Genomic DNA, 25,941 nt, shown 5'->3' with positions numbered 1-25,941 from the left:
CCAGGCTTCCAAAGGGGTTTGGCTTACACTCTCAAAACTTTCCTAAACAAAATATTTTCTTCAGGGGAAAAATCAAAAGTGTGTACACTTGAGAGGAGAAACAAAAGCACGCAACGCCCCCCAATCCCGCCCCCCCGCCCCAAACACACACCCTTTTGTGCGTGTCTGTGTGTGTGCGCAAGTTTTTAGAGATCTACTAAAAATTGATTAGCCAGATGTTTGACGTGGTAAATATTTTTCTTTTAAGCAAAAGACAAATATTATCATTGGTTTTATAATCTTTGCATTTCTCTACCTCTCCATCTTTCTAATCGACTTTTTATTTTCTATTCTCTTGCAAAGACGTTTTTTCTCTTTGTAATCCACCACCTTTTAAATTTTTTTTAATTTCACAGAAAGCTGGTAGGAGGCAAACTAAAACTTGCTGACTTTCAGACTTTTCCAAGAGGAAAACTTCTGCCAGATTCCAAGAACTACCTGATTCTAGGGAGCTGGTAACAGACACAGAGAGTGAAACCAAGGGGTGCACATGTGCCCACACCCTGATTTCCAGGAGGGGTGTCCGCCTAGATTGATTTGTGTCTTGGAATCCTTTGCATTTTATAAACGTCCAAGAATGTTTTTATTTCTAAAGTCATTACAGAAGAATTAAGGTTTTCAAATTTCTTAGAAATAAATTTCAAAGCCTGGTTTTCAGTATACCTGGATGAATAATATAATGAATGTTTTACACCACCAGTCATCCCTTTATTTGAAAAATCTGTGGAAAGCTACTTGTGCACTTGATAAAAGCCCTGCTCTGACCCTCCCTGGTGATAAAATCCAGATCTCTGAAAACAGAATCAAAAAGGGGGCACCTGCATCTATTTTTCTAAATCTTTTATCAAACAGGAATTAAAAGAACAAGATTTATTAGAAGTTTTAAAGACAAGTGTGTAAAAAATAAAGTTGAGGATCTTGACAGAAAATGATTTGCAAAACAGTGTTCTTCCAAGAAATACATATTTCTCCTTCCATCTAGTATTTATGCCAAACAAAATCATTGGAGAATGACTAAAATCAAAGGTAACCCACATCACAGATTTCCTAGTAAGTAAATGTCTGTAAGAACTTATCGAGTTTTGATGATTTGTGGAAAGTTTTATTAATATTTTCTTGAAGATTTTATGACTTGGAGAATGTAACTCTCAAGAACAGTTCTTGCTGTTTCCATTTGTGTTGAAGTTAGTAAATCAAATATACTGTGGAAATATGTTTTGCCTCTAAAAATCCTTTGCATATGTAACTGATTATTTGATATTTAAAAATTGCATATATTTTATTTCAGAAAAATCCAGAGTTTCAGAGACAATTTTGACATTTAGGGATCTTCATAAAGAAAGTTATTTTGAGAAACTATTAAAAGTGAAGGACCCTTAAAGAACACACCAAAATTTGAATATTAAAATGTGGATAATATATAGACATGATAAAAAATCTTAAGTCTTTTCTTTAAAGATAATAAGTTTCTGATGAGTCAAGGTGAAACTACTAAATTGTTTATAAAGGCAAAGAGTAAACCATAATTATATTCAAGTAATAAAAATCTTCACATGAAACTCCCTAAATCTACTACACAATGTTAAAAAAATACCTTTAAGTTCGGATTCTACACAACGTTTTGTTTAAAATGTTTGTATTCATTTTATGTACTTTTCATTGTAGCTCCCAATTACTAGTGTTTCATGGGAAAGACAACTTTATATAAAATGCACCATAATCTTACATGGGGTAATGTTGTTTTGTTATATGTAGTTTCCCTTTTATGGTTCCAGTTGCTTCTGAGTTATAAACATATTCAATTGACTTTATATCTTGAAATGGGTAGAAAAATCATATTAACTACAGCACCAATAATAAGAAAGTATAAAATTGAATCTGTTCATAGTTACGATGAAGCTGGTTTGTACTTATAAATCTATTGTTATTGCAAGAATATTTACTATTTAAGAGTTTTTAATTGATCATTTATAACAAGGACAAGAATGGCGTGATATATAAAACATAAGAGTGAAGAGAATGGGGTATCAAAGCGGACATTTCCCCACTTAAATTATTATTATCAATATTAGTCTTTAGGAAGATATAGATTCAGAATGAATTAATTTCATGATAGATTTTGAAAGGTTGCAAGAAGTTTCTTTCCGGCACAATCAAAATATTATCGTAGCAATTCAGGTTGTCGGCAAAAGCTTAAACAAATTTGCTGATAATCCTGTTAATGACCTAGGTCAAGTGTTAACTGTTGTGGGTTATAAAATAGTGAAATTAAGGTTTCTCCTACCTCCAGGCAAATAGCAAAGTTATAACTGTTGGGGGGAAGTAGGGGCGAGCCATTAGGAAAGCTATTAAATTACAAAAATGTATAATGCATTCAATTATTTAGTCTAGAATGATAAAATGCTATTAAAAGCAAATGTAAACTCGCTTTAAAAAATAACTATAAAGGTGATATGACAGCTTAGTTCTCTATTAATATTTCAACCACAATGTGTTATTATTTGAGGATAAGTGTTTATACATGAAAATGATGCCAAGTCATACTGATTTTTAAAAAGGGAAAAATCTATTATTTAAATGTTTATTGTCTCCATCATTTGCCTAATATTCAAAGGGAAGCATACAGTGCTCATCTCTAAGTTTTACTTTTGAGCTTTAAACGATCACATAGTATCCTCTTGTACTTAAGTGACTTACGTTCAGTGAAATACATTTCATATAGTGTGCCTACCACTCCAATAAAAGTCTCCCAAAAAAAGTAGTATATATATGAAGATTGAATTTTATTCACTTTAATTTTGAAAACTGATTTCCAGTGTAAATAACTCTATAGATAAATGTTAATCTAAATTACAAACACTTTTGGATAGAAAAATGATTTAGTATATTATGTACTGATGAATAAGCAGTGCATTCTGCCTCAGGAAGCTTCAAATGTAGAAAAGTGTCTAAAGAGATTACTTTATCCATTGCTAAGAGAGATTAAACAAACAATAGTCGATTCTTTACTTTATATCAAGTTTTAACCTCTTTGTAAAGTTATTTTTATTTAATATTATCATCATCTATCTGGGATGGCAACAGGGAGCAAATATATAAACTTTTCTAATAATACATAATGTAACAATCCTATTTTGTCATGAAAAGTAGTTGATTTCCCATGGAAGTCTTTTCTTGATGTTTCATGTAGACAGACCTGGTAAGATTTTAATAAAGTTCCCTGCAGCTTTTGTAAAGTTTCTATTTAAGTATATAGGCCAATTCTTGATTTAAATAACCATCAAAATTATAAATAATTATCATCAAAGAGGCCAGTCATAGAAAGTATCATCTGGAATCATTTTCTTGAAGGCATATTAGAAAGTTGTCTGTAACTGGATTAATAAAAGGAAAGTTCATACTAAACTTTTTTTCTAAGTATTTTTCTCTTATCATGGACCCATGGCATTTCAAAATTGATATTTGATTATCAATTCTCAAATTTGAAAAAATAAGTCACACAATGGCACATTTCCTAGCAATTAACTCAGTGGTTAGGTTTTTGTTCTCTTTTAGTTCTATCATGACTATCTTCATAATAAATTGCAAAATAAATTCTAGTAAATTTTCTATAGTGTTGAAATATAATTTTTAACATATCATTTTAAATACAACCTAGTATTTTGTATTTCAGTTCTCAAAATTTATATTAGAAACATTTATTAATGAGATTCATTTTATCATTATTCCTTCTACCCAATATATAAATTTTCATAAGCATTGCTTTTTATTCAAATAACATTGTTAGAAGAATTGCATAGAAATCTTGGCACATACTTGGATTTTTCACTTTTCATGTTGTTCAACTCTACCACTATGTCCCAAGCTATTGCATTAATATTTGAACTCTTACTCAAATATTACCCAAGTTAAATCATTCATTTTACATTTTGTTTCAAAGCTTCCCTTCATGACCTCAGAAGAGAAAGGAGACTACCATAGGACGTGATCTGGAAAGAATAATCCCACAAACAATGGATAGATAAACTTTTGCCCAAGCAAATTAAATGTAATTATGTCAGCTTTCTGAATATATTCACCTTTTTATATACATAGTGTCAGTGTGTACCTGCCTGTATAATGATATGCATTATATACCCTAATATACATAAGGTGTGGCTTAAAAGCAATTTACATTTGATAATTCCTATTTCATTAAATTAATATTCATTAATTTTATATAAGTGTCAATAAGTTTAAAAGGCCTTTTTTTCTCTTGTAATTTACTGAAAGGTTACGTTTTGCACAAAAATAATGACCCTCATTAATGACTCGCTATATCCCTGTGCATTATTAATTCACTAAAATCCATTATCTAAATAGTTTATAAATATTCCATCTGGATAAACACAATTTATCATAGCAATATGGGAATAATATTACTATTTTCTAGCTATTATCAATACTTTAATATTTTCAAAGAAACAAACAGAATAAACACTAATTTTAACATACTTATATGTTACTCATTATACAGATAACTATGCTTGCCTTTCATAAAAAATGATTGACCATTACTTTCAAATAGACATGTTAATTTGATTTGTAAAAAAAAGTCACTTGAAGGTAAGATAATTACTTGATCCTTTTATTTTAGAATTTTTAATTTCCCAATAAAAAAAGACAAAAAAAATTTAATGAAATCTGCCAAGTTGATAAAAGCAGTCCCTAAGGAAAGAATGAAATTAAACTGCTCTATTAGCAGTGAAAGTAGGTCACCAAATATGAGAGGCAGTTTTTATATTTAATTAAAAAGTTTCTAAATATTTTTGAGTTTTTACTTGTGTTTTTTAAAAATAATATATACAATATACCACGGTACTGGCTTGTCAATATATTTTTTAGTTAGTGACATAACATATAATGTAGCATTTGCACATGAACTTCTCAGTATTGCTAAATTGCTAAATATTATTGTTATAAGTTCAAAATGATTAAGAGGAAATCCAAGTTGTAAGTGTTGCTTGAAAGCAATCAATTATTCAGAAAAGTTTTTCTTAAGAGTTAGCGATTATATTCACAAATCATTAGGAATAGATCATAAAAGGTATACAGGAAAAAGGCAATGTCTCTATTAAGCACAAAATCTTATAGGAAACATTGCTGTCCTTAATATTAGGTTTGCACTTTAATCCATTGAAAAGGGATGAATGCCCATTAGGAGGAAAATAAATAACCCAGCACTAAGGAAATACCATTTGCTGCATATGAACATTCTCTCTTAATTTGCTGTTCAGTTATTTACTACACCTACCCATGAGTTTTCACTATTCATTAAATACATTCTCCTATTCGTATATAAGCCCTTAAACAAAGAAAATCCAATCTCAGCTTATTGTAATTCCTGCAAATATTACTTATGTTAACGTGGCATATGCTGCTCATTAGAACCTGTACCACAGAGCAAACCACCGCCTGGCGGGATACACATCACTTCAATACAGCAGTTGTAACATAAATACACACACACACACACACACACACACACACACACACATCTCCGCTTCAACAAACTCTGATTTCGCTTTAGCCCATTCATAAATGCCATGATCCTAAGTTGGAACAACCTGTCATTACCTTTAAACATACTAAAGAATCTAGAGAGAAGGGTGGGATATTCTTTTAAACTTCTCAGAGTACTACATGGTCATAATTAGGAAATAAAATACTGCCATGACTATTTGGCAATTAACATACCGGGTTGTAAAACTGGAGGATTTTTTCTTTCTTTCTGCTTAAAATTGGCAAACAAGATAATTGCTTGAATTGGTATCAGATTTAAAACACATTTTAGGTTTAGGCAATCCAAAGTTATCTCTTAGAGTGTTTCAGAAGACAGCCGAAAATAAAAGCACCTCTTTAGTTTACTCTGAGAGCGAACCGCTTTATTCGGAAGGACCTCGAGGACCTGAGAAGGCTTCGGTGAGAACGTGCTTGGAAGAGCTTTAGCCCCGCGGTTCGGGGCTGTGCGCGTCGCTGTACCTGGCTTACCTTCATTGGAAGGTTGGAGAATCAGTTCCCCGATGCAATTGAGAACAGAGCAGCTGAGAAGGAGGAAGATGGAGAGGTGACAATCCATGTTGCTGGTGCAGAGGGCAGTGAGAGGAGCATATCTCCATGAAGCATGCCACTGATGTGAGGGGGAGCGCTCTGATTGCTGGAGAAGTTACCATGCTCCGCTCGCAGGCTGATGTCAAGTTTGACACTGGAGATAAGGAGGAGTCTGGCTGCCTTTCCTCGAACCTCGCTCAGGGACATCCCTGGGTCCTAGTGCCGTCGGAAGCGAGCGCTGAAAAAGAACAGGACAGCGCGCTCGGCCTCGCAGACAGGCTCTGAAGCACCGAGCTGGGGCGGAAGGGGGTGGAGGTCGCGGGCGTCACCAAAGGCGCAGGAAATCCCGAAGTTATGATGGTGCGGTGGTGGAGAGTAGCGGTGGGGAGAGAAAATCACCCCCTCCTTATTTTCAATGGAAAGCAGCTATTTTATTGTTTGCAGTACATGCTCTTGTAGGTTAATCCCCCGAAGAAACCAGAAACCCTGCTAGAGTGTCATATGGCAGAGTGAATGGAAAAGAAACTGAAATGCCAGAGAAATGTTTGTTATTAAAAGAGCAGGAGCCTTTCATTTAAAAGGAAAGATTGTTGATTGTATTCAAAGGAAAATTGGGATTATTCCTTCACTGTGTTCAATGGGATCATAGCTCTTCGCGAGCCCTTTCTGGCGCAGAAAGACATTAATACGCACCCCAGATCAGAAAGTCTCTTCAGTTCTACACCAAGTGGTGTCAGGACTTTTTAAAGAGATTTGGCACAGGATTTCCGTGTGCATAAAGTGCACTTTGGTTTTCCAAACTAGGAAGTAACCTTCAGCATCCTAAGGAAGTGAGCAAACCCAGCCCTAGGAGTAGCTGCAGGTCAGCATGCATCCCTTGTTCTATGCTGTGGGTATAAATAAGAGTAATAGAAGTCAAGCCTGAAGTTCTTGACAGCACATCACTACCCTCCCTCCGTCACTATCTAGCATTCGGATCTCTGAGTTCTGTGAGATAAACAATGCATTATTCACAGCTTCCCATTTAGCTTTCCAACCACTTCCAATCTGATAATAGTTGGAAGCTGTTCTTTAGCATTCCAAACCCAAAGACTAAATAATAGTGTCCTTACACTTTCTCACTTACTTTACACCATGGTTATAAATGGTTTCTCTTATTTCCATCTCCCTTGCTGGACAACAAAATTGCAATCTATTTCAGCCAAATAATTTTGTAATTTCTATTTTGAGAACTATTCTTGCGTATCTTTAAAATATTCCCCAGAAAATGATCACTCAAATATCCTCACGCTCATCAATCTTTTCCTATTCTAAACAGAAAACAAGACTCTTCCATTCCTTGTACAACTCTGGAAAGTAAAGGTAAGTTGACAGCTGTAAGATCAGTGATCAATTTTAGAGCTTTAAGTTGTGGAATCTAAATAAGGATTTGAAAGGCCTTGCTAATAAGTATTCTTTTCACAAACACTATGTTTTTACTGAGAGAACGTGATTTTCACATGAATTTAAATAAGTGGCTTCTGATACTAGTTTGTCTGCTGGGATCAACGGTTGGGGGTGGGTGGGTAGAGGAAGCCAGGAAAAAAGACTGACTGCTAACTTTTTGTGTGTGTGCCTTGTTACTTTGTATCTCTAACTTCTTCCCACATTATGTCACCAGAGGCTGTAGAACCCCCTTCAAGTGCCAAGTCTGTCATAATTGAAAATGATGACATGTACTGAACAGAAGATTCAGACAGTGGTGACTCTGGCACTTTTTAAAGTTCCAACACAATTTTAGTCTTTCCATTGTTCTAGGTTTAGATAACATTTTTCTGAAACTTGAAAGAAAATAAACCCTAATTTGGAAGTGACAATTTAAAAACATTTTGGAAAAACATGGCAATGTGCTCATATCCACGTATACTGGCTTCCCCTTACACTACTTCTCTTTTCACACTTAAACCGCTTATCACTGTGGAAAGAGGCATTCATGTTTGAAAGAAGCTACAACAGTGAGAAAATAAGTAAAAAGCAATTCCTGGCCTGGGAATAGAAAGTAAATAATATAGGATCTCTCAATTATAGACTCTCTAGCTCAAGAGACATTGGATAACAAGAAGTTTCCATAATCTGAATGCCATTTTGAATAGATGTGAAAAAGAATGATGTCAGCAAACAGAGGGGTGCAAGGAATTTAACCAAAGTAGTAGTAGGGGGGATAGAGGTGTGGGCAGCCAATTCAGGGAAAGCCTCATCAAAAAAGTAATAACTGAGCTGTAGTTTGAAGGATGAGTAGGAGTTTGCTAATTGGAGAGTGGTTTGGAAGGCACTGCAGGCAAGCAGATGGAGCATAAACAAAATCATAATAGTTTCCAAGTCAGGGCAAAAGAAAGCATCTGACATGTATAGAGCAAAGAGCATATGTGATACCAAAAGGGCTAGGATACAGGAAAGAGAAGAGGTGGGGGGACAGAGTGGTAAGAGATGTTCCTTGAAAGGCAGATTGGAAACTGCAGAAATTTCTATGCCACATGTCAGTGATTTTACAATATATTCTAGATGAAAGAGGAACATAAAAAGCATTTCAGCAAGTAAGAACTTGATCATATCTGAGTTTTAGGAAAAAATTTACTGATAGCATTGAGCATCTCCACCTGTTGTATAGGGCCCACCTGCTATTGAAGTACCTGGAATACTTATTACAAGTGCACATCCCCTGCACATTGTTAGAGCTTGGAGTTGAGGCCACTGGCCGATGAACTCACGAGTGTAGGTAGTATGCTACCTGAGGGGCAAGTTTTTCGCTAACACCACAAGGGTTTCTGGCCCAATGAGTGGAGTTTGATAGTAATACTTGCTACAAATGTATGATTTTAATGTATGAAAGCTTTAAGGAGAGATGAAAAAACTTTTTTAAAATGGTCTGTGTTTTCTTCTGCTTTTCGCCATTATTTCTCACTTAGGACCTCTCAGGCATTTCTGTTTTCAGACTAAGTTGATGTATCCTGTTGTAAGATCCTAAAAAGGGAGATCACTCAGTGGGTCTGATGTGGTGGTGCTTGCCTGGGAAGTTCTGTGCATGTGTGGCACCATCTCCTGTGAACACCCATGGGAGGCCATGCCTGATCTCTGCTTCTACAGAGATCCTGAAGAGATTGAAAAGGAAGAGCAGGCGGCAGCTGAGAAAACTGTGACCAAGGAGGAATTTCAGGGTGAATGGACCGCTCCAGCTTCTGGTTCACTGCTCCTCAGCCTGAGGTGGCTGACTGGTCCGAAGGTGTGCAGGTGCCCTCTGTGCCTATTCAGCAGTTCCCCACTGACTGGAGTGCTCAGCTCGCCACTGAAGAACAGCCTGAAGCTCCCACTGCTCGGGCCCCTGAGTGGGTAGGAACAACCACTGAGTGGTCTTAACCTGTTCTTCCACAAACTCCTAAAATGGAAATAGGCTGACAGAAAATAAACAGTTTCTAAAAAATAAAAAATAAAAGTGCACATCCCTTCTGCCCACCACAGGCTCATGGAATCTGAATCTCTGAGGTTGGGACCCAAGAACTTGCAACTTGACAAGCTCTTCAGGTAATCCTTTTGATCCCTGACATTTGAGAACCACTGCTGAATGTGAAGGAGGGAAAATCAGAGGCAGAATGGTGAGATTTGAAGCCATTTTTAAATAACTAAAGTAATAAGGAACTGAACTAGAATCCAACTGATGGAAAGAAGGAAGATACACGATGAAATTAAAACACACGTTTGAGGTGAAACAAACTATATACCCCAAAGGAGAAAACATGGATTTTGGGGGCTGAGGAAAAGGGAGATGACTAAGACGTTTGCAATATTTAATTCCCCTCACTGTTCAGTTCAACAGAAGGTGAGTGCCTAACATGTGCTTAATCATGTGCTAGACACTGAGGTCAAAAACATGAATAAGAGGGCCCTTTAAAATAATTCAGAGTCACAGCAAGAAATTATGCAGGTGTTAGACAGAGATGCAGGTAGAGTGTTTTCATAGTACAAGGTGGAGGGGTGGGGGTATCTGAAGTTAGGGATTAAAGGGAAATTCCTTGGAATAGAAATTAAAGGAAAATTCCTTGGAATAGATGGCAATTGAGTGGCACCTGGAAAGATGTGTTTTAAAGAACAGAGTTCGGAGGAGAGAGATTAAACATGAAAAGCATGCTTTTTGGAGGAAATAACATACACCTCTCTTACTAGCACATGGATCTGGAGGCAGCATCAAGGGGTATGGGTAAGAGGAGACAGGAAGGTTAGGGAGAAGCAAGGTTATAGTGAATTCTGTGAGCTGTTCTAAGGAGCCTGGACTCGAGGGTGATGTGAGGCAGAAGAGAGACATGTTCAATTAGCATTTTAAAAAGATCATTTTGACATAGTTAAGTGGGGAGGGTAAAACAGAAGCAAAAACACCAATTAGGAGCCAAGAGACCAATTAGGATCCCTTCACAATAGAATAGCCAACATCATGCAGAGGTACAAGTGGGGCTCTTGAACCAGACTTCCCTGGCTCTGTTACTCTTAGTAAAATTCTAATAATAATAGATCCTATCTCATAGGGATGTTGTAAGGATTATATGAGATTTGGGATGGTTCAGATAAAGTGTAAGCCTAGTGCTTGACACATGAAAATCATTCAATACATTTTTAAAATCTTGATCTAGAAAAGAGATCTAGAGGGTCTCATACTGAGCAGTGATGGTAGAACTACAAATCACACAAATGTAACTGGGTGGAATTGGCAAACAACTTCATAGATTGATTATGAGCAATGAGGTAGTTGGATACGGTGAGGAGGCCTTTCAATCTGTGGCTTGAGGGAGGAGGTAGTTAGGACTGCAAGAGAGATTTGAGAAGAGAGAATGGGCATAATACAAAATTTCTATTTTAGGTTTATATAGGTGAAGTGACCTGAGGGAAAGCCAAGAGCAGATGAACTATTAGGAGACACAGACTTTGACTGGAATTGTTCCTTTGGAAATAAATTCCTCTGCAAATACAGGTGACCCTCTGTTCCACAGATGCTGAACCCCATAATATGAAGGGCTGACTGTATTGATTGTGCTTCTCATTTTATGTAAAGGACTTGAGCATTCCCATATTTTGGTATTCAAGGAGGTTCTAGAAAAATCCCTGAAGGATGCTGAACGAGGGACCACTGTAATTAGTATGAAAAAATAAGTAGGTTCATTCATGTAAGCAAAGTGTTGGCAGAAAGATCAGTTGGCCAAGAATGAAACCCGAGCATATAACAATATGGGCAGACCTCGGAGACACTACAGGCTGGTTCCAGACCACCACAGTAAAGCAACTATGACAATAAAGAAAGTCACGCAAATTTTTTCGTTTCCCAGTGCATATAAAAGTCATGTTTATACTATACTGTAGTCTATTAATCATGTTATAGCAATGTCTAAAAAAACACAATGTACTTTAATTAAAAAACAATTAATTAATTAATTAGTGACATCAAAGGTCACTGATCAGAGATCTCCACAACAAATATAATAGTAATAAAAAAGTTTGAAATATTGTGATAATTACCAAAATGTGACACAGCAACAAGAAGAGAGCATATGCTGTTAGAAAAATGGCACGGATAGACTTGCTTGACGCAGTGTTGCCATAAACCTTCAATTTGTAAAAAACACGATGTCTGCGAAGCACAATAAAGCAAAGTTCAATGAAATGAGGTAAGCCTGGATTTAAGACAGGCAGAAACAGAGAAGAGCAAAGAACTAGAAAGGATTAGCCTACTGGAAGCCAACTTTTTAAGGGTTTCACAAACAGCTGATGGTCAAAAATGCATTCAACAAAAATATCCAATAAGATATTGACTGAAAAGTGACAACTGAGTTTGACAACTGAAGGTTTTAATGACTTTTGTGGTAGCAGTTTTGGTGGGGTAATTGGTCTGCAAGTAGGATTCAGATAAAAGAGTAAAGAGAAAGTGAGGAAGTAAAAACAGTAAATGTATTACCCTTTCAAGAAGGTTAGCCTAGAGAAGGCAAGCCTAGAAAAGGGGAAAGCAAGGTGTAGTGAGAGTATTACAAAATGGAAGAGGCCTATAAGATTTATCTCTCCTGTGTTTAGCTGACTAGTGATACAATTAATTGACAAAGGAGTTTAGGGGATTAAGTTTGGGATAGGAAGAAAAGGTGGGGAAATAATGAGTTCTGCTTAGGACTTGGTGAGATGCACATGTAGATATATTTAAACCAAAAGTTAGATGTAAATGCCTAGAAGGGAAGACAGATTAGAGACTGCAAATTGAACAGTCATTAGCAGATTGGTAGTAGCTTAAGCCACTGCAGTAGATGAAGTTGTCCAGATGGATCATAAACAGTGAGAGAAAATTCAATCCTGTTAAATAAAATGTTCAAAAGGCAGATGGAGGATGTATAATTATCAGAATTCATTGAGTAGGAATAAATATCATAAAAGAAAGGTAAAGAGAGAGTGAGTTGGAGACGACAAGAGAATTGAAAATTTCAGGAAGGGAACAGTCAGCCAAAAGAAAAAAAAAAAAAAAGGTAGAGTTTGGTGAAAATTAAAAACAAAAATTTTTTTTTCCAGTTAATGGAAAGACCACAGGACTGGGAATCCCCTCTCAGAAAAATCATATTTAGAGCTGCAAAACTCTTTGGAGCCTATCTTTACAGATAGAGAAATTCTAAAACATTAGCGAATTCATTATGCTCAACACAGTCAAGGCAACAACAGGAACGATCTTACATTATACAAAGAAAGTATTAGAAAAAAATACCTAGGAGAAAATTTGCAGGAAATCTTCTGTTACTGAAGTGTTTGAGGGTGATTAGAAGAACAGAATAATCCAAGAAAACGTCTTGAAGGGCTGTGATTTTTGGAACAATTACTGGATTTTGGATTTGAAAATAGTCACAGTAGGTTGCACAAATTAATTTGCTATGCTTTAACTGATATCCACTGAATTAATATATCTTGGATTTGAACGTGCAAGTTTATGCAATCAATTTAAAAATTAGCATGCCTGAGTTAACTGAAAAATGCTCATTCAATTGTTATAAAGTCATCAAAAGAAAAGCAAAAAATAGATAAATGTGATTTGCTTCTTACAACTAACCAATGCTATTTAAAACATACTCTTATACTCATTTTCACTATTACCTCTGGAACATTTCTCCATTTTTAAAAACAAACTTTATTACTGCCGTTATTTCCTAGTCTTCCATTTCTCTTGCCAAAAGACAGTCAAAACAAGCCAAGAGTTCATCTTGAAATCTAAGGAAAACATCCCAAAACTCTGAGCAAACTCTGAGCAAGAGCATATGCGGCTGGAGGTGGTGGGGGAGTGAAGGGAGTGTTTTGGCTGAAACAGAACCTGTATCGCAGTCCTTTTAAGTCAATTTTTGAGAAATACTCATATCTACACACACATATACACTTATATACTTAAGAACATTCACATACACACACACACACAATACTGTGTCAATACACTAGCCAGTTGTGTTTTCTAGAGCAGGAGGTCTCAATCTTTAATACGCAGGACATTGGAGGAGCTTGTTCAAATGCAGACTTAGAAAATCTTAGTTCAAGTGCTTTAGTAAATCCAGGACAGGGCCTGAAATTCTGAAACTCTGACAAGTTCCTAGGCAATGCCTTTGCAGAGCTGACAATATTTTGTATGGCCCAGTTCCAGAATACATAAATTTTGTTTGGAAAATTAATATAAATATATAGATATATATTTACAAACAAGCATTAAAATATTAAAATATCAGATGGTAAAAATATGGGAATCATAGCTTAATCAATTCAACCTTATCTCTCAGTAAACTTCAAGATAAACCTAATGCTCCCACAAAGTAGTTAGACAATACTTTATTACCCTAAATCCCTCTCTTCTTGAAGGTATATAGTCAAGATGAATTCATCATTGTTGCGAATTCTTATTTCACTTCTATCTAAATCACTCTTTTAAGCATTTTATAATTTACTGATCTGCATTGTTAATTAACTGTTTCAAGGGTATAAATTATCTGCCCAATATTTTAAGTTCTTTCCTGACAAGGTACATACCAAACATTATCTAGAAGAGAGAAGACACTGTTCAACACAAGCATGTATGACAATCTCTTTCATTTTATTTCAGATATGTTGAATATATGATCATTACAGTTGGATGATGATTTCTCAAGATATGTATTAAGTGGCCAATTTTCAATTGTCCAAGGAGATTTGCAACCTTAACAAACATAGGAAAACCATTGTAAAAACAAACCTATGACTTAATACAAAATGAATTTGTGTTTACAAGTATTAGGAAGTTTATCTAAAGATGAAAAATCAATTTTTTTCATTTCTAATGAAATAATTTGAAATACAAATGAGCCTTTTATGAGCTTTTTGGTGCATTGATATATGGTTCAGTAAAACAAAGAATAGCAATATGGCTAACTAATTGAAGGAAATTTGTTTTAATGGTGTCATAACTGAAGCTGCATTTATGGCTTAGGTAAAAATGTAGGTGCATCCAGAGTAATTTTTAATAAAAAAAGAAAGGTGGTAAAGGATTATTAAATGCTCTATAGAAGTATATTTTGAGAACACATGGCTTCAATTTTGTTTCTCAAGCATTCTGTAAGCCTGAACATAAAATAGCATTACTCAGTACAGAAAAATTAACTGATTATGTGCTTGTCTAACCATAGTCGTCAATTCAGCTGGGATCCGGAAAAATAATCCGTATTAAGTCATAGGGATCTTATATTCAACAGTGTCAAACATTTGTGATTTTTCACGGATGCTCTGGTTTCCACAAGTGCCCAAATAACCTCACCTGCTTTTCTAATTTGTCTCCTAGATTGTGCTATGGGTCAGTGATCCCTATTCTGTCATGTCAATATAGTGGTTAAATAATGATAAATAATTTAAAATGTGGCAGGTAATCTACATCTTAATGTCAATCATCTTTACCTGTGCAGTATTTCTCAAGTTAAAACGGAAGTTACTTCGGTCACAAACTCTAGGTTTTTATATATCCAAATCTATTTCCTTAAATAAAAAATATGCATTTTACAGAGGTGTTTGAAGCTCAAAAGCTAACTAAATTGAAAAAAATAAATCAAGGTAAAGAGGAGTGCACCTAAAACTTTAATTACAAATATACTGATGATATAAATTTTTTTCTAGAAAAAAAATTAAACCCCCCATCAGTTCTTAATTATGGCAATGAAAGGATTCAAAATGTGCATGTTATATTCGTATTATTTCAAATGTGTTAACTTTGCAATTTCTCTAACTTAGTTAGTTTAGGCTTCAATATTCAGTAATTATTATTTTTTGAAACACTTGCAGAAGTCAAGGCCCAAGTAAAAACTTAGACTTTTTTCAATTCACTTTGGAACACAAAAGCTGGAATAAATTTACAAGTCAAGCTCTCATATAAGAAATCTGTCTATTGGAGGTACCATAACATCTAAACATGTGAAGGAGTAATGGCATGTGCCAGTGCTCACTTCACTGGATTTCATGAAAGATTTTTTATTGTCAAGTCCCTGGTTTAGGAAACTGCTATAGCCATACTCTCCACTAGAGGGCTCTGCAGAAGCGGCAGCCGCTGCAGCTGAAGATTCAGGTATTTAGATCAGCTCAATGACACAAAGCCCAGAGGTCTTCACAGCAACCAGCACAAATTTATTTTTAGGTTTAGTTTAATTAGTTTCATGATTGGCACTAATTAAGATGGGTTATGAATGCTTACGTGTGATCTTTATCTGATCACATAACATTCTTTTTTTTTTTTTTTTTTTGCGGTATGCGGGCCTTCACTGTTGTGGCCTCTCCCGTTGCGGAGCACAGGCTCCGGATGCGAAGGCAGGCCCAGCGGCCATGGCTCACGGGCCCAGCCGCTCCGCGGCATATGGGATCCTCCCAGACCGGGGCACGAACCCGTATCCCCTGCATCGGCAGGCGGACTCTCAACCACCGCGCCACCAGGGAGGCCCCACATAACATTCTTTTACTTACCTTATCTGGACTCTGTGATGAGTTCATCCTAGCCCTGAGGAATCAAGAAAAGAAAGTGTCACATTTGACTCCTGATTCAGAGAAATCCACCCATTTCCACACTAAAAAGTGTTGAGATAAGACACATTTCTTTATCATTCTCCTCTTTATGCAGTGTTTCCTCGTTAAATTTCCCCATTAAAATGCATAATGAGAATGACATGAATGTAAGATTTACAGTATATTATAGATATTTTCTGCAAAATATATGATTTAGTACAATTTACTGGAAAAGGTAAGGAAATATGATAAAACTGACACTGAGAAAATTGTCAAAATCCCAGAATGGATAGTCATTGCCTAAGAAGTCCTCTTAGTGTATGGCAGAGAAAAGACAGGGGCTTGCCTGTATCATTATGGTAAGGGTATTGCAGAGAGCAACCACAGCAAAAACTAAATAATTTGGACTGAGAACTTTAAATTTAGAGGTGTACAACTTCAAGAAGGGATTAACATAAAAATGAATAGACCAAATGTCCTAATCTGTTCTGGGCAGCAACATACCTGATGTTCCTGAGGATGTGTCTTGCTTCCATTAGTAAAAGTGATTCAATCTATCATGATTTTCAAGACAGACATGATACACTCTTTGAATAAGTACAGAAAAATCTCGTAGGGATGAGCTTTTTCTGTGGAGGAGACCATGCATAACTTAAAAAAGCTAATCTCTTATTCTATCTTTACTGTAAAACCTTGATTATCTATTTTTAATATCCTTCAGAATGAGTTTGCACAACTTCCATAATATTTAACAATGTCCTAACAATTTTCTAACTCTGAACTATATTTGATGGGTTGCTGGAGACCCTTCACTGATGGAGTAATATGTCAAACCTAAGAAATACATACTATATTATGACAAGCCTGAAAATGTCCATAATACTGTATTGTTAGAAATGTAGGGATGCATATGGATGCCAAGTAGCCTACAGACCATCTGTGACCAATGTCTGAGACTTTCAAAAGATGACTTCATCCAAAACACTATGTAATTAAGCAAATACAATGTAAATTCCAGGAAAGCAGGGGTTTTGGTCTGTTTTGTTCACTGCTGTCTTCCCAGCTTCTACAATAGTGCCCAGCACATAGTAGGTCTACAATCAATATTTATTGAATGAATGAAAATGTAATTCATATTCATGATAAGAGGCTTAAAGTTCGTTTTTTTATTGTTCTGTTTTGTCCCTTTTTTGGATTCATTTTATGTCAGACTTCAACACTCTACCTACTAGCTTGCTTCTTTAATTTTCCTTTTCAGTTTAACACAGCCCAAATGTAGGCAGAATGAGTTACTCACATAGCAGTGAGTTAGTAACACTTATTTCATTGTGTTTGAATAAACTGATACATTTATTGTATTTTTGATAGTAATCTTATATGCCTGCCCCTTTAAAAACATAGACAACTGGGTTGACTAGACAATATTAAGGGCTGTTTAAATGGACTATTGACCCTAGAGGAGGTAGCCAGAAATTATTCTTAAGGCAAGCAATAAATAAACAGCAATTTTTTTTCTGTATATCCATTGAATTTGTTTCGCAATCTTTATGTTAACTTATTTATTATCATTCATAATAGATTTTATACAGAGACATTTAAAGAATGATAGGAGCAAAACAAAACTGTAATTTAATAAAACTGTGCAAATATTTTCAATATGTAAAATTCTCTTTCCTTTTAGTTTTTGAAATTTAAAATCCTTGAAATGCAATATTTTATTTTGCGGGGTTTTTCCCCCAAATAGGAAGAAGAGCATTCTTACAGTTTAAACTCCCAAGAAATCAAATCACACAGTCAGAGAGCTCTAGGTCTCATGCTTTCATAAATAATAAGAATATAACTATTATGTATCAATGTTTTAAATGACTGCAGAAGAATCAAATATTATAGTCAATTTTCAATTTTTCAACTTCCTGTAAAAAAGCTATTTAATGTCCACAAAGTTTAATTTGTATCTTTAATTAATTGTACCACATGTAAGTCATCTTCAATTTAGAGGCATCAATATTTAGCAAACTAGCAATACTTTTATTTGCAAAATAACACATTATGGAATAGAATGACTCTAGCATCTGATTTATAGAGAAAGCTGGGTTGGCAGCTCTAAGAGTTAAGGTCCTTATTTGTCCTCAGGACAAGTATGTTACAGGAAAAGATAGTGACAGTCAGGTCCCTCTGTGTTGCTCTGCACCTCATGTGTTGGGTCATGTCTAGTAAATAGTCTTTTACTTGTTAATTTTCCTAATCAAAGTACAATTACCTGAATATCCTTTTGTAGCCACTTGCATTTTTAAATTAATCTTAAGATTATAAGGAAAGAACCTAGAGAAAAATATTAATGTATTATTTGTGAGGTTTAAGAGAAAAGCCTAGCTCCATCTTTATTTATATATTTAGTTATCCAAGAATTTAAGAACAAACGGGGTTAACTTTGGGTGAAGAAAAGCTTCCAGGTAGGCCTAAAAACAGAAGTCAGCCTGTTTAACACAGTTTCTGAATATTACAGAGAGGTCTTCCAACTTGGAAAGATGAGTTTTTATTCCCTTGATGCGTCTTTGCTTTATGGAGCATCGCAGTCCTAGAATTAATCAGTGAATGATGTTTCAGTAAAACCTACTACAGTGAGGAATTCTTCAAAGAAATCTTAGGCATGGAAATCTTGAAACATACTTCACCAGGTTATATTACAATGGAGTAAACAGAAAAATTAAAAAGGGAAAAGAAAAAGGCAGACGTAAATTACAGTTATAGAAAAGTCATTATATCCCCCAAATCATTCTAACATCCAGACTGAGTTCTAGTAGTTATTTTTGCTCAATTACAAACTCTCTAGAAAGCAGTAAGTTCTTAGAGAAATGGAGTAAATATAATTCTGAGTGACAGAAACAGTGATTCAATCTATTTGATCAAGACCCCTCCTTCCATCATCTTACTTTGTGTATGAACATTTAATAAATGTTTAGAAATTACTGCATGATCTCATTGTTAGCACCTTCTCAAGAGGTCTTACTATGAATAAAATTTTCATCTGTATTTCCTGACTTAGCTGGCAAATCAGCTAACATATTTGGGGAAGAAGGCTAATAACGCTGCATAAGTCTGTCTTACTGTTCCCTAATGACTAACTTCCAGAGGAAGGCTGGACTGGGTAATTAAACAATGATAGGCAGCAACTAGAACAAAAGTGAGGATGAGAGGAAATGTTCAAGCTCAAGATATACAGAAGGCATGAACTCTTTAAAGCAAATTCAATAACAGGCTACAATTAGAGATCAATAGATACATTTTATTTGTGATTTGTAAGGAGTAATTTTTTTTCTAATGCCTAGTGATACTCTATTTTTCTTCCAAAGATGGCAAATGAAAGAAAAGTGAAAGTAAAAAGCAGTGGTGTGTTATAAAGTTTAATGAGTATAAACATTCCCCCTGTGATAGTTATTACCTGTCTTAGTGGCTTTAACTTACCTTCTTAAGAACAGTACTTTGATTATGAAGAACAATGTTTTTTTTCAGAACTATTATAGATTTTCCTTCATGGGTTTTAAAATTCCAGAGATTCAGTATTTTTAAATTTAAATTTAAAACGGACTAACTGAAGATAGATATTAAGAGAATATGTTAATTCGTTAAATGCTTATTTCCAATTTGAAATTATATTATTAGTTTATATTTCTTATTGAGCTTTTTAAAACAGCTAAACTGGATCAGAAACATATAATATGAAATATATTAATTAGGAAATTTGAAAGAGGGTGTATCTATGGTATTTGGTAGAAAGCCAGCATGTCAGATAACACTCCTCCAAACAATTTCTACCAGAAAACAGAGGGCCAGGATTTTCTTAAGCAAAAATTCTGCAGGAAACCTGTAATTTTAAATATTCCGCTTAACAGTTTCCTTGGAAATGCCCACAAATGGTGATTTCAATATCTGAGCTGAAGTCTTGCTTCAACCAGGGGAAAAAAAAAAGGTAAAAACAAGATAATGTTAAACATGTATCATAGAATTAAATATCAAGGATCACCGACTATATATGTATATACATATATACTCTAAAACCTCTAACTAAAATTATCTGTTTCTTAACAATAGCAACATTTGATGTGAGACTCAGCCACAATAAAAAATTAGCTGTAGGGCTTCCCTGGTGGTGCAGTGGTTGAGAGTCCGCCTGCCAATGCAGGGGACACGGGTTCGTGCTCTGGTCCAGGAAGATCCCACATGCCGCGGAGCGGCTGGGCCCGTGAGCCATGGCCGCTGAGCCTGCGCGTCCGGAGCCTGTGCTCTGCAAGGGGAGAGGCCACAACAGTGAGAGGCCCACGTACCGCAGCAAAAAAAAAAAAAAAAAAAAAAAAAAATTAACTGTACTATCATAAATAGAATTAATCATCTCTAACTTGCCTGCTGAGTCCCACTATTTGCAAAAGATATCTAAGATATTGTGAAAACACTGACATTTTCTTTATAGGTGAAAAAGAAAATTCTTGTCATTGATCAGAACCTGAAAGTTCACTCTCACCAGGGTAAACAGGTTAATTCTGTACAGTGACATGAACTCCAAGGGGATTTAAGATCAGCATGTTTGGTTAAGGGAATGATGACAACCGCGTGAATGTAGTGATTAGAATGTTGACACTAAGACTGTTTTAGTTAGAGCTCATAGGAACATACACAAAAGCTCCTAAGACTATTTTTTCACTAGTGGCTATCAAAGAGAAATAATTATTTTTGTCGAATTTTGACCATTATATCACTAAAAAGAAAAGACTGAGAATTCTAGAAGCTAAAATTTAAAAGTATTTTTTCCCTCTATTACATTTTACAAAGCCAGTTTGTTTGAATGTGTTATTGTGATTGTGGGAATCATGTTATACACGTTAGATATGATTTTAAGGTGATACAGTTATTTAATTTGAATGGGAACTTGAAAAAGAGGATTTCTTTTTTAATGTAAATGCAAATCACATGAAAATATAATAATTTGATTTGTTATCTGTAATCCAGAAACTAATGATACATAAGTAATGGATCAAAAAAATGGACACTCTCCCAGGCTTTTTGAGTGAAAAATCACCAGAAAGTTTACTTAAATTTAGTATAGTAAGGTTTCAGAGATGAATGAAACCTATGCTTTAATAAAAAAGCCTATTTCTGAGAAATATGTCTCATTTCTGCCCAAACTTGGTGTGTAAACCTAAATAAGAGTCTCTGTTGTTTTACTGTCATTACTGGCAACATTTTTATTTTTTTTTTGGCCTCTGATTTATAAGGTCTTCTACAGTTCTAACCCTTTTATTTATAAAGCGAATTGAAGTACCATTACTTTTTAATATACTACACTAGCTTCTTTTATTTACTCCAACTGGACATTGCACTATTGGTTATACCAATTGGTATACTGAAGCAAGTAATCTCAATAGTAATATATTTGCCTGCCTTGTCAATATGTATTGCCATTATTGTGTATGTTGCCTTTTTTTTTTCTTTAAAACTACAGCTTCTATTATTATCACATTAACAGGTGATGCCTAACTACTGGTTGTCTTCTACCCATCTGACTCTCAAGAAGCAATGCAGGCAGCTCATGAGAGTCTCTTCAGAAGAAGCATGATGAACCTAAGTAATACTGAAAAGGGACATAGAAATTTCCTGGCTCTTCCCTCATCCCACCATCTCTATCATATCAACATCACTTAAAAGTAGTTTTAGAACAAAAAGAATCTCTCTCACTTATAGAATGTTTGGAATTTACAAAATGTAGGGGAAAAAAGCCTGAAAGATATCTTAACATGTATTCTTCCAGTTTCATTTGTTCTTTTGCATGTATACATTTACATAGGTTTGATCCTCCTCAATAAATCAATCCATCAGGCTACTCATTTTATAGCATTTTAAAAGATGTTATTATCAACAGTTAAAAATCATTTTCATAGTTACACCAATATGTAGTCCTGAGGACATGCCATACTTTGATGATTTATTTGCTTTCATTTTAAAAATTGCTTTTATTTATTTATAATTATCATACAACTGCATCTATTTAAAGTGTACACGTATTTGAATTTTGATGGATATATACATCTTTAAAATCCTCCCTGTGAACAAGATGTAGAATACTTCCATCACCCCCAAAAGTGTTCTCATGCCTATTTGTAGTCCATCCCTCCTTTGTTGCTCACCCCCAGGCAATCATTCATATACTTTTAGTAACAATCCATTAGTTTCCATTTTCTAGAATTCTAACTCAATGGAGTCTTACAGTTTGTGTTATTTAAGTCTGACTTTTTTCACTCAGGGAAATGAATTTCAGATCATACATGTTGTATGCATCAGTAGTTTGTTTCTTTTTATTGCTGAGAATTATTTCATTACAGGAATGTAACACGTATTTTTTAACCCATTCACATCTGGATAGACATTTGGCTTTTTCCCAGCTTTTACCTATTGTGAATAGAATTGCTATGGAAATTCACATATAAGCAGTTTTTGTGAATATTTATTTTTACTTCTAGTGGGTAAATATCTAGAAATGAAATGGCTAGATCATAAGATAGATGTATTTTAAACATTTAAAGTAACTTTCTGATATCTCAAAAACAATGTACATGAGATCCAGTTGTTCCAAACATTTGTCCATAATTGACATTTTTCTTTGTATTTTATTTTATTTTATTTTATTTACATGCATAAAATAAAGCATTTATTTGATTATGAATTACAGCTTGCCAAGGTTCGGTGTCAATTACAAAAATCCAAACTGAAAAAAATAAAAACAACAGAGCTTTGGAGAAATAATATAACATAACCTACTTACTTAAAAATACAAACACAAATAAAAAAGTCCACCTAATTTTTAAAATTGTTACATTTTTGTTTGCTTTAGTTGATATAATTCTAAAAAGAAAAAATAGATAACTCAAGCCCAGTTAATATACATGTTATCTTTCAGGAATCGTTTAAAGAAAGATTTGTGGCAAAGATAATCACTAATGGTTGACTTTACTGGAAAAACTAATTTTGAAGTAGGTCAGGAATTCCTTCAAAGCAGTAGATACACTTAAAAACATCCAGCTTGTCAACTGCAAATCGAGTAACAGTGTTGCTCCTGCAAATTTTTTTCACTGTCATTCTGAAGTGAACTAAGCATAATTGACATTTTAATTTTAACCATTCTAATCATGAGTAGTGGTTTCTCACTGCATTTTTAAAAAATTTATTTATTTGTTTATATTTTATTTTTGGCTGCGTTGGGTCTTCATTGCTGTGTGTGGGCTTTCTCTAGTTGTGGTGAGCGGGGGCTACTCTTGGTTGCAGTGTGCAGGCTTCTCATTGCGGCGGCTACTCCTGTTGCGGAGCACAGGCTCTAGGCTCAAGGGCTTCAGTAGTTGTGGCATGTGGGATCGGTAGTTGTGGCTCACGGGCTCTAGAGCGCAGGCTCAGTCGTTGTGGAGCATGGACTTAGTTGCTCCGCGGCATGTGGGATCTTCCTGGACCAGGGCTCAAACCCATGTGTCCTGCACTGGCAGGCGGATTCTTAACCTTCAATTATGAAGATTGGCAATACAAATTCTTCAGGGTAGGCAGCAGGCTGGAGACCCAGGAGAGTCAGTGTTCCAGTTTGAGTCTAAAGGAATTGCTGTAGAACCATAAGAACCAATGTTGCAGATGAAATCTAAAGGCAGTATGCTGGAGAATTCCCTCTTGCTCAGAGGGGCCTAGTCTGTTTGTTCTATTCAAGCCTTCAACTGATTGGATGAGGCCCACATAATGGGAGCATTCTGCTTTATCCTCAAAATCTACCAATTTAAATGTTAATCTCATCTAAAAGCATCCTCATAGAAACACCCAGAACAACATTTGACCAAATACCTGGGCACCCTATGGTCCAGTCAATTTGACACATAAAATTAGCCATCACAATCACCATTAATTATGATGTTAGCTGAAGACAATTTGGGAAAAGATTTCATCAGGAATGAATATTGTAAGCTGTCAATTTTTTTTTACTGCTTCTTTTGGAAGGATCATACGGTTGTTATCCTTCATTCTGATATGGTGAAGTACATCATTGTACATTAAACAAATTTGTGGTCCAAGGATAATCCCTACATAGTCATAGTCTATTGTCCTTTAATATGTTTTTGTATTCAATTTGCTAATATTTTGCTAATGATTTCTACATATATATTCATGGAAGATACGAATTGTTAATTTTCGTTTTTTCAGTTTTCGGCATTAGGGATATGCTAGCCTGGTAAAATGAGTCAGAAAGTATTTCCTCCTTCTCTTTTTGGACAGTGCTAATGTACAATTCTTTGAATAGTTAATAGAAATCACTGATACTATCACTTATTTGGGTCTGGAGATATCTTCATGGGAAAGCTTTATAAATGAGTTCAGTTTCTCTACTTTATTTAGGTTATATTTAATTTCAGCAATATTTTAAAATTCTCACTATAGTTGTCTTTTTTTTGTTAAATATCTTTTGTTAACTATTTTATTAATTGTCAATTCAGATTTTATATTTTGTGCCAATTTTGTTATATTTCTTCAAAGAATTTGTCAATTTCACTGTTCTTAATTTTCTTGGTATATGTTTTTTATAATATATATATATATATATATATAATATAAATTATTCTGCACATTATTACCATTTAAAACTATAATAATTTTTCCTGGATTCTTTCTTTGTAACCTTGGAAGAGTTGTCACCATTTTATTAGCTTCTCTTGAGAAACGAGTAATGGCTTTTATTGGGTTTAGAAATCCCAGAAAGCTTTTTTCCTATAGATACTTTAACAATTCTTTACACACTGTGAATAGCAATATTCTTATCACTCTTTTATACCCATTTCTAAAATTCTATAATCATTTCAAATTATAGAATCACAAAATATTTAATAGAGAAAAAGATTTATAGATAACTTAATATAAACTCGCCCATTTGTTTCTCTCTCTCTCTTTTTTTTTTTTTTTTTTTTTTTTGCGGTACGTGGGCCTCTCACTGCTGTGGCCTCTCCCGTTGCGGAGCACAGGCTCCGGACGCGCAGGCCCAGTGGCCATGGGTCATGGGCCCAGCCGCTCCACGACATGTGGGATCTTCCTGGACCGGGGCACGAACCTGCGTCCCCTGCATTGGCAGGCGGACCCTCAACCACTGCGCCACCAGGGAAACCCCCATTTGTTTTTCTAACAAAAATAAAATTTTGTTCTTGCCAAACACATTGTTATGCTTGATTAATATGCCTCAACAGGCTTAAAAATATGTTTGCCCATGACTGCCTAAAAATAAATGATAGTGGGGGTAGGCAGGACATTACAATTAATAGCAAAATTATATTTAAATTAACTTTAATATAAATGATAAACTAAACACATGTAACCAAAAAATATATGAAGTTCTTTGCATTTGTCTACTTCTAGTCTTTGTTGAGGTAAAATATACTAGATTGACATTAGTTGTAATTATTTTTAGACTGTCACCGATTCACTATGTTTAAATTGAGAGGAATTTAATCATTCTGCTTCAAATTTGCTCAACTGAGACACTATATTTGTTTCTCGTATTTTCATTTCTAAGAGAATAATAGCAAAAGTTTTTGAGATAATATTACCTGTATACACATATACATATGGATGTAAAGATACACATATAGATCAAGTAAAGATTTCAAGTAAAGTTTTCACAAATATTCCCCTCACACTAAGCTTTGAAAAATAAATTCTTCAGGTGAGACTCCTGCCTTTTGCAGAGCCACATAA

The 25,941-nt window shown here is 34.9% G+C and overlaps 1 protein-coding gene and 1 non-coding gene across 3 annotated transcripts in view; one reads left to right on the top strand and one right to left on the bottom strand.

Moving 5' to 3' along the window:
* EPHA3 (EPH receptor A3) overlaps positions 1-6,157 on the bottom strand; it is a 373,968-nt gene extending 367,811 nt beyond the window's left edge. For both annotated transcript variants that reach the window (XM_060099806.1, XM_060099807.1), the window contains exon 1: positions 6,070-6,157. In XM_060099806.1, coding sequence (XP_059955789.1) covers positions 6,070-6,157 — 88 coding nt within the window. The remainder of the gene's footprint in view (positions 1-6,069) is intronic.
* A 2,669-nt stretch (positions 6,158-8,826) lies between these two features.
* Positions 8,827-8,976, top strand: LOC132491461 (small nucleolar RNA SNORA62/SNORA6 family). The gene has a single exon (XR_009532680.1). It is a non-coding gene; the product is annotated as a small nucleolar RNA SNORA62/SNORA6 family (small nucleolar RNA).
* Positions 8,977-25,941: the final 16,965 nt, after the last annotated feature.

The sequence above is a fragment of the Mesoplodon densirostris genome, chromosome 5 (genome assembly GCF_025265405.1).
Source record: "Mesoplodon densirostris isolate mMesDen1 chromosome 5, mMesDen1 primary haplotype, whole genome shotgun sequence".
Classification (NCBI taxonomy): Eukaryota; Metazoa; Chordata; class Mammalia; order Artiodactyla; family Ziphiidae; genus Mesoplodon; species Mesoplodon densirostris.
The sequence above is the reverse complement of the archived record's forward strand: the minus strand, read 5'-3'. Positions and strand labels throughout refer to the sequence as shown.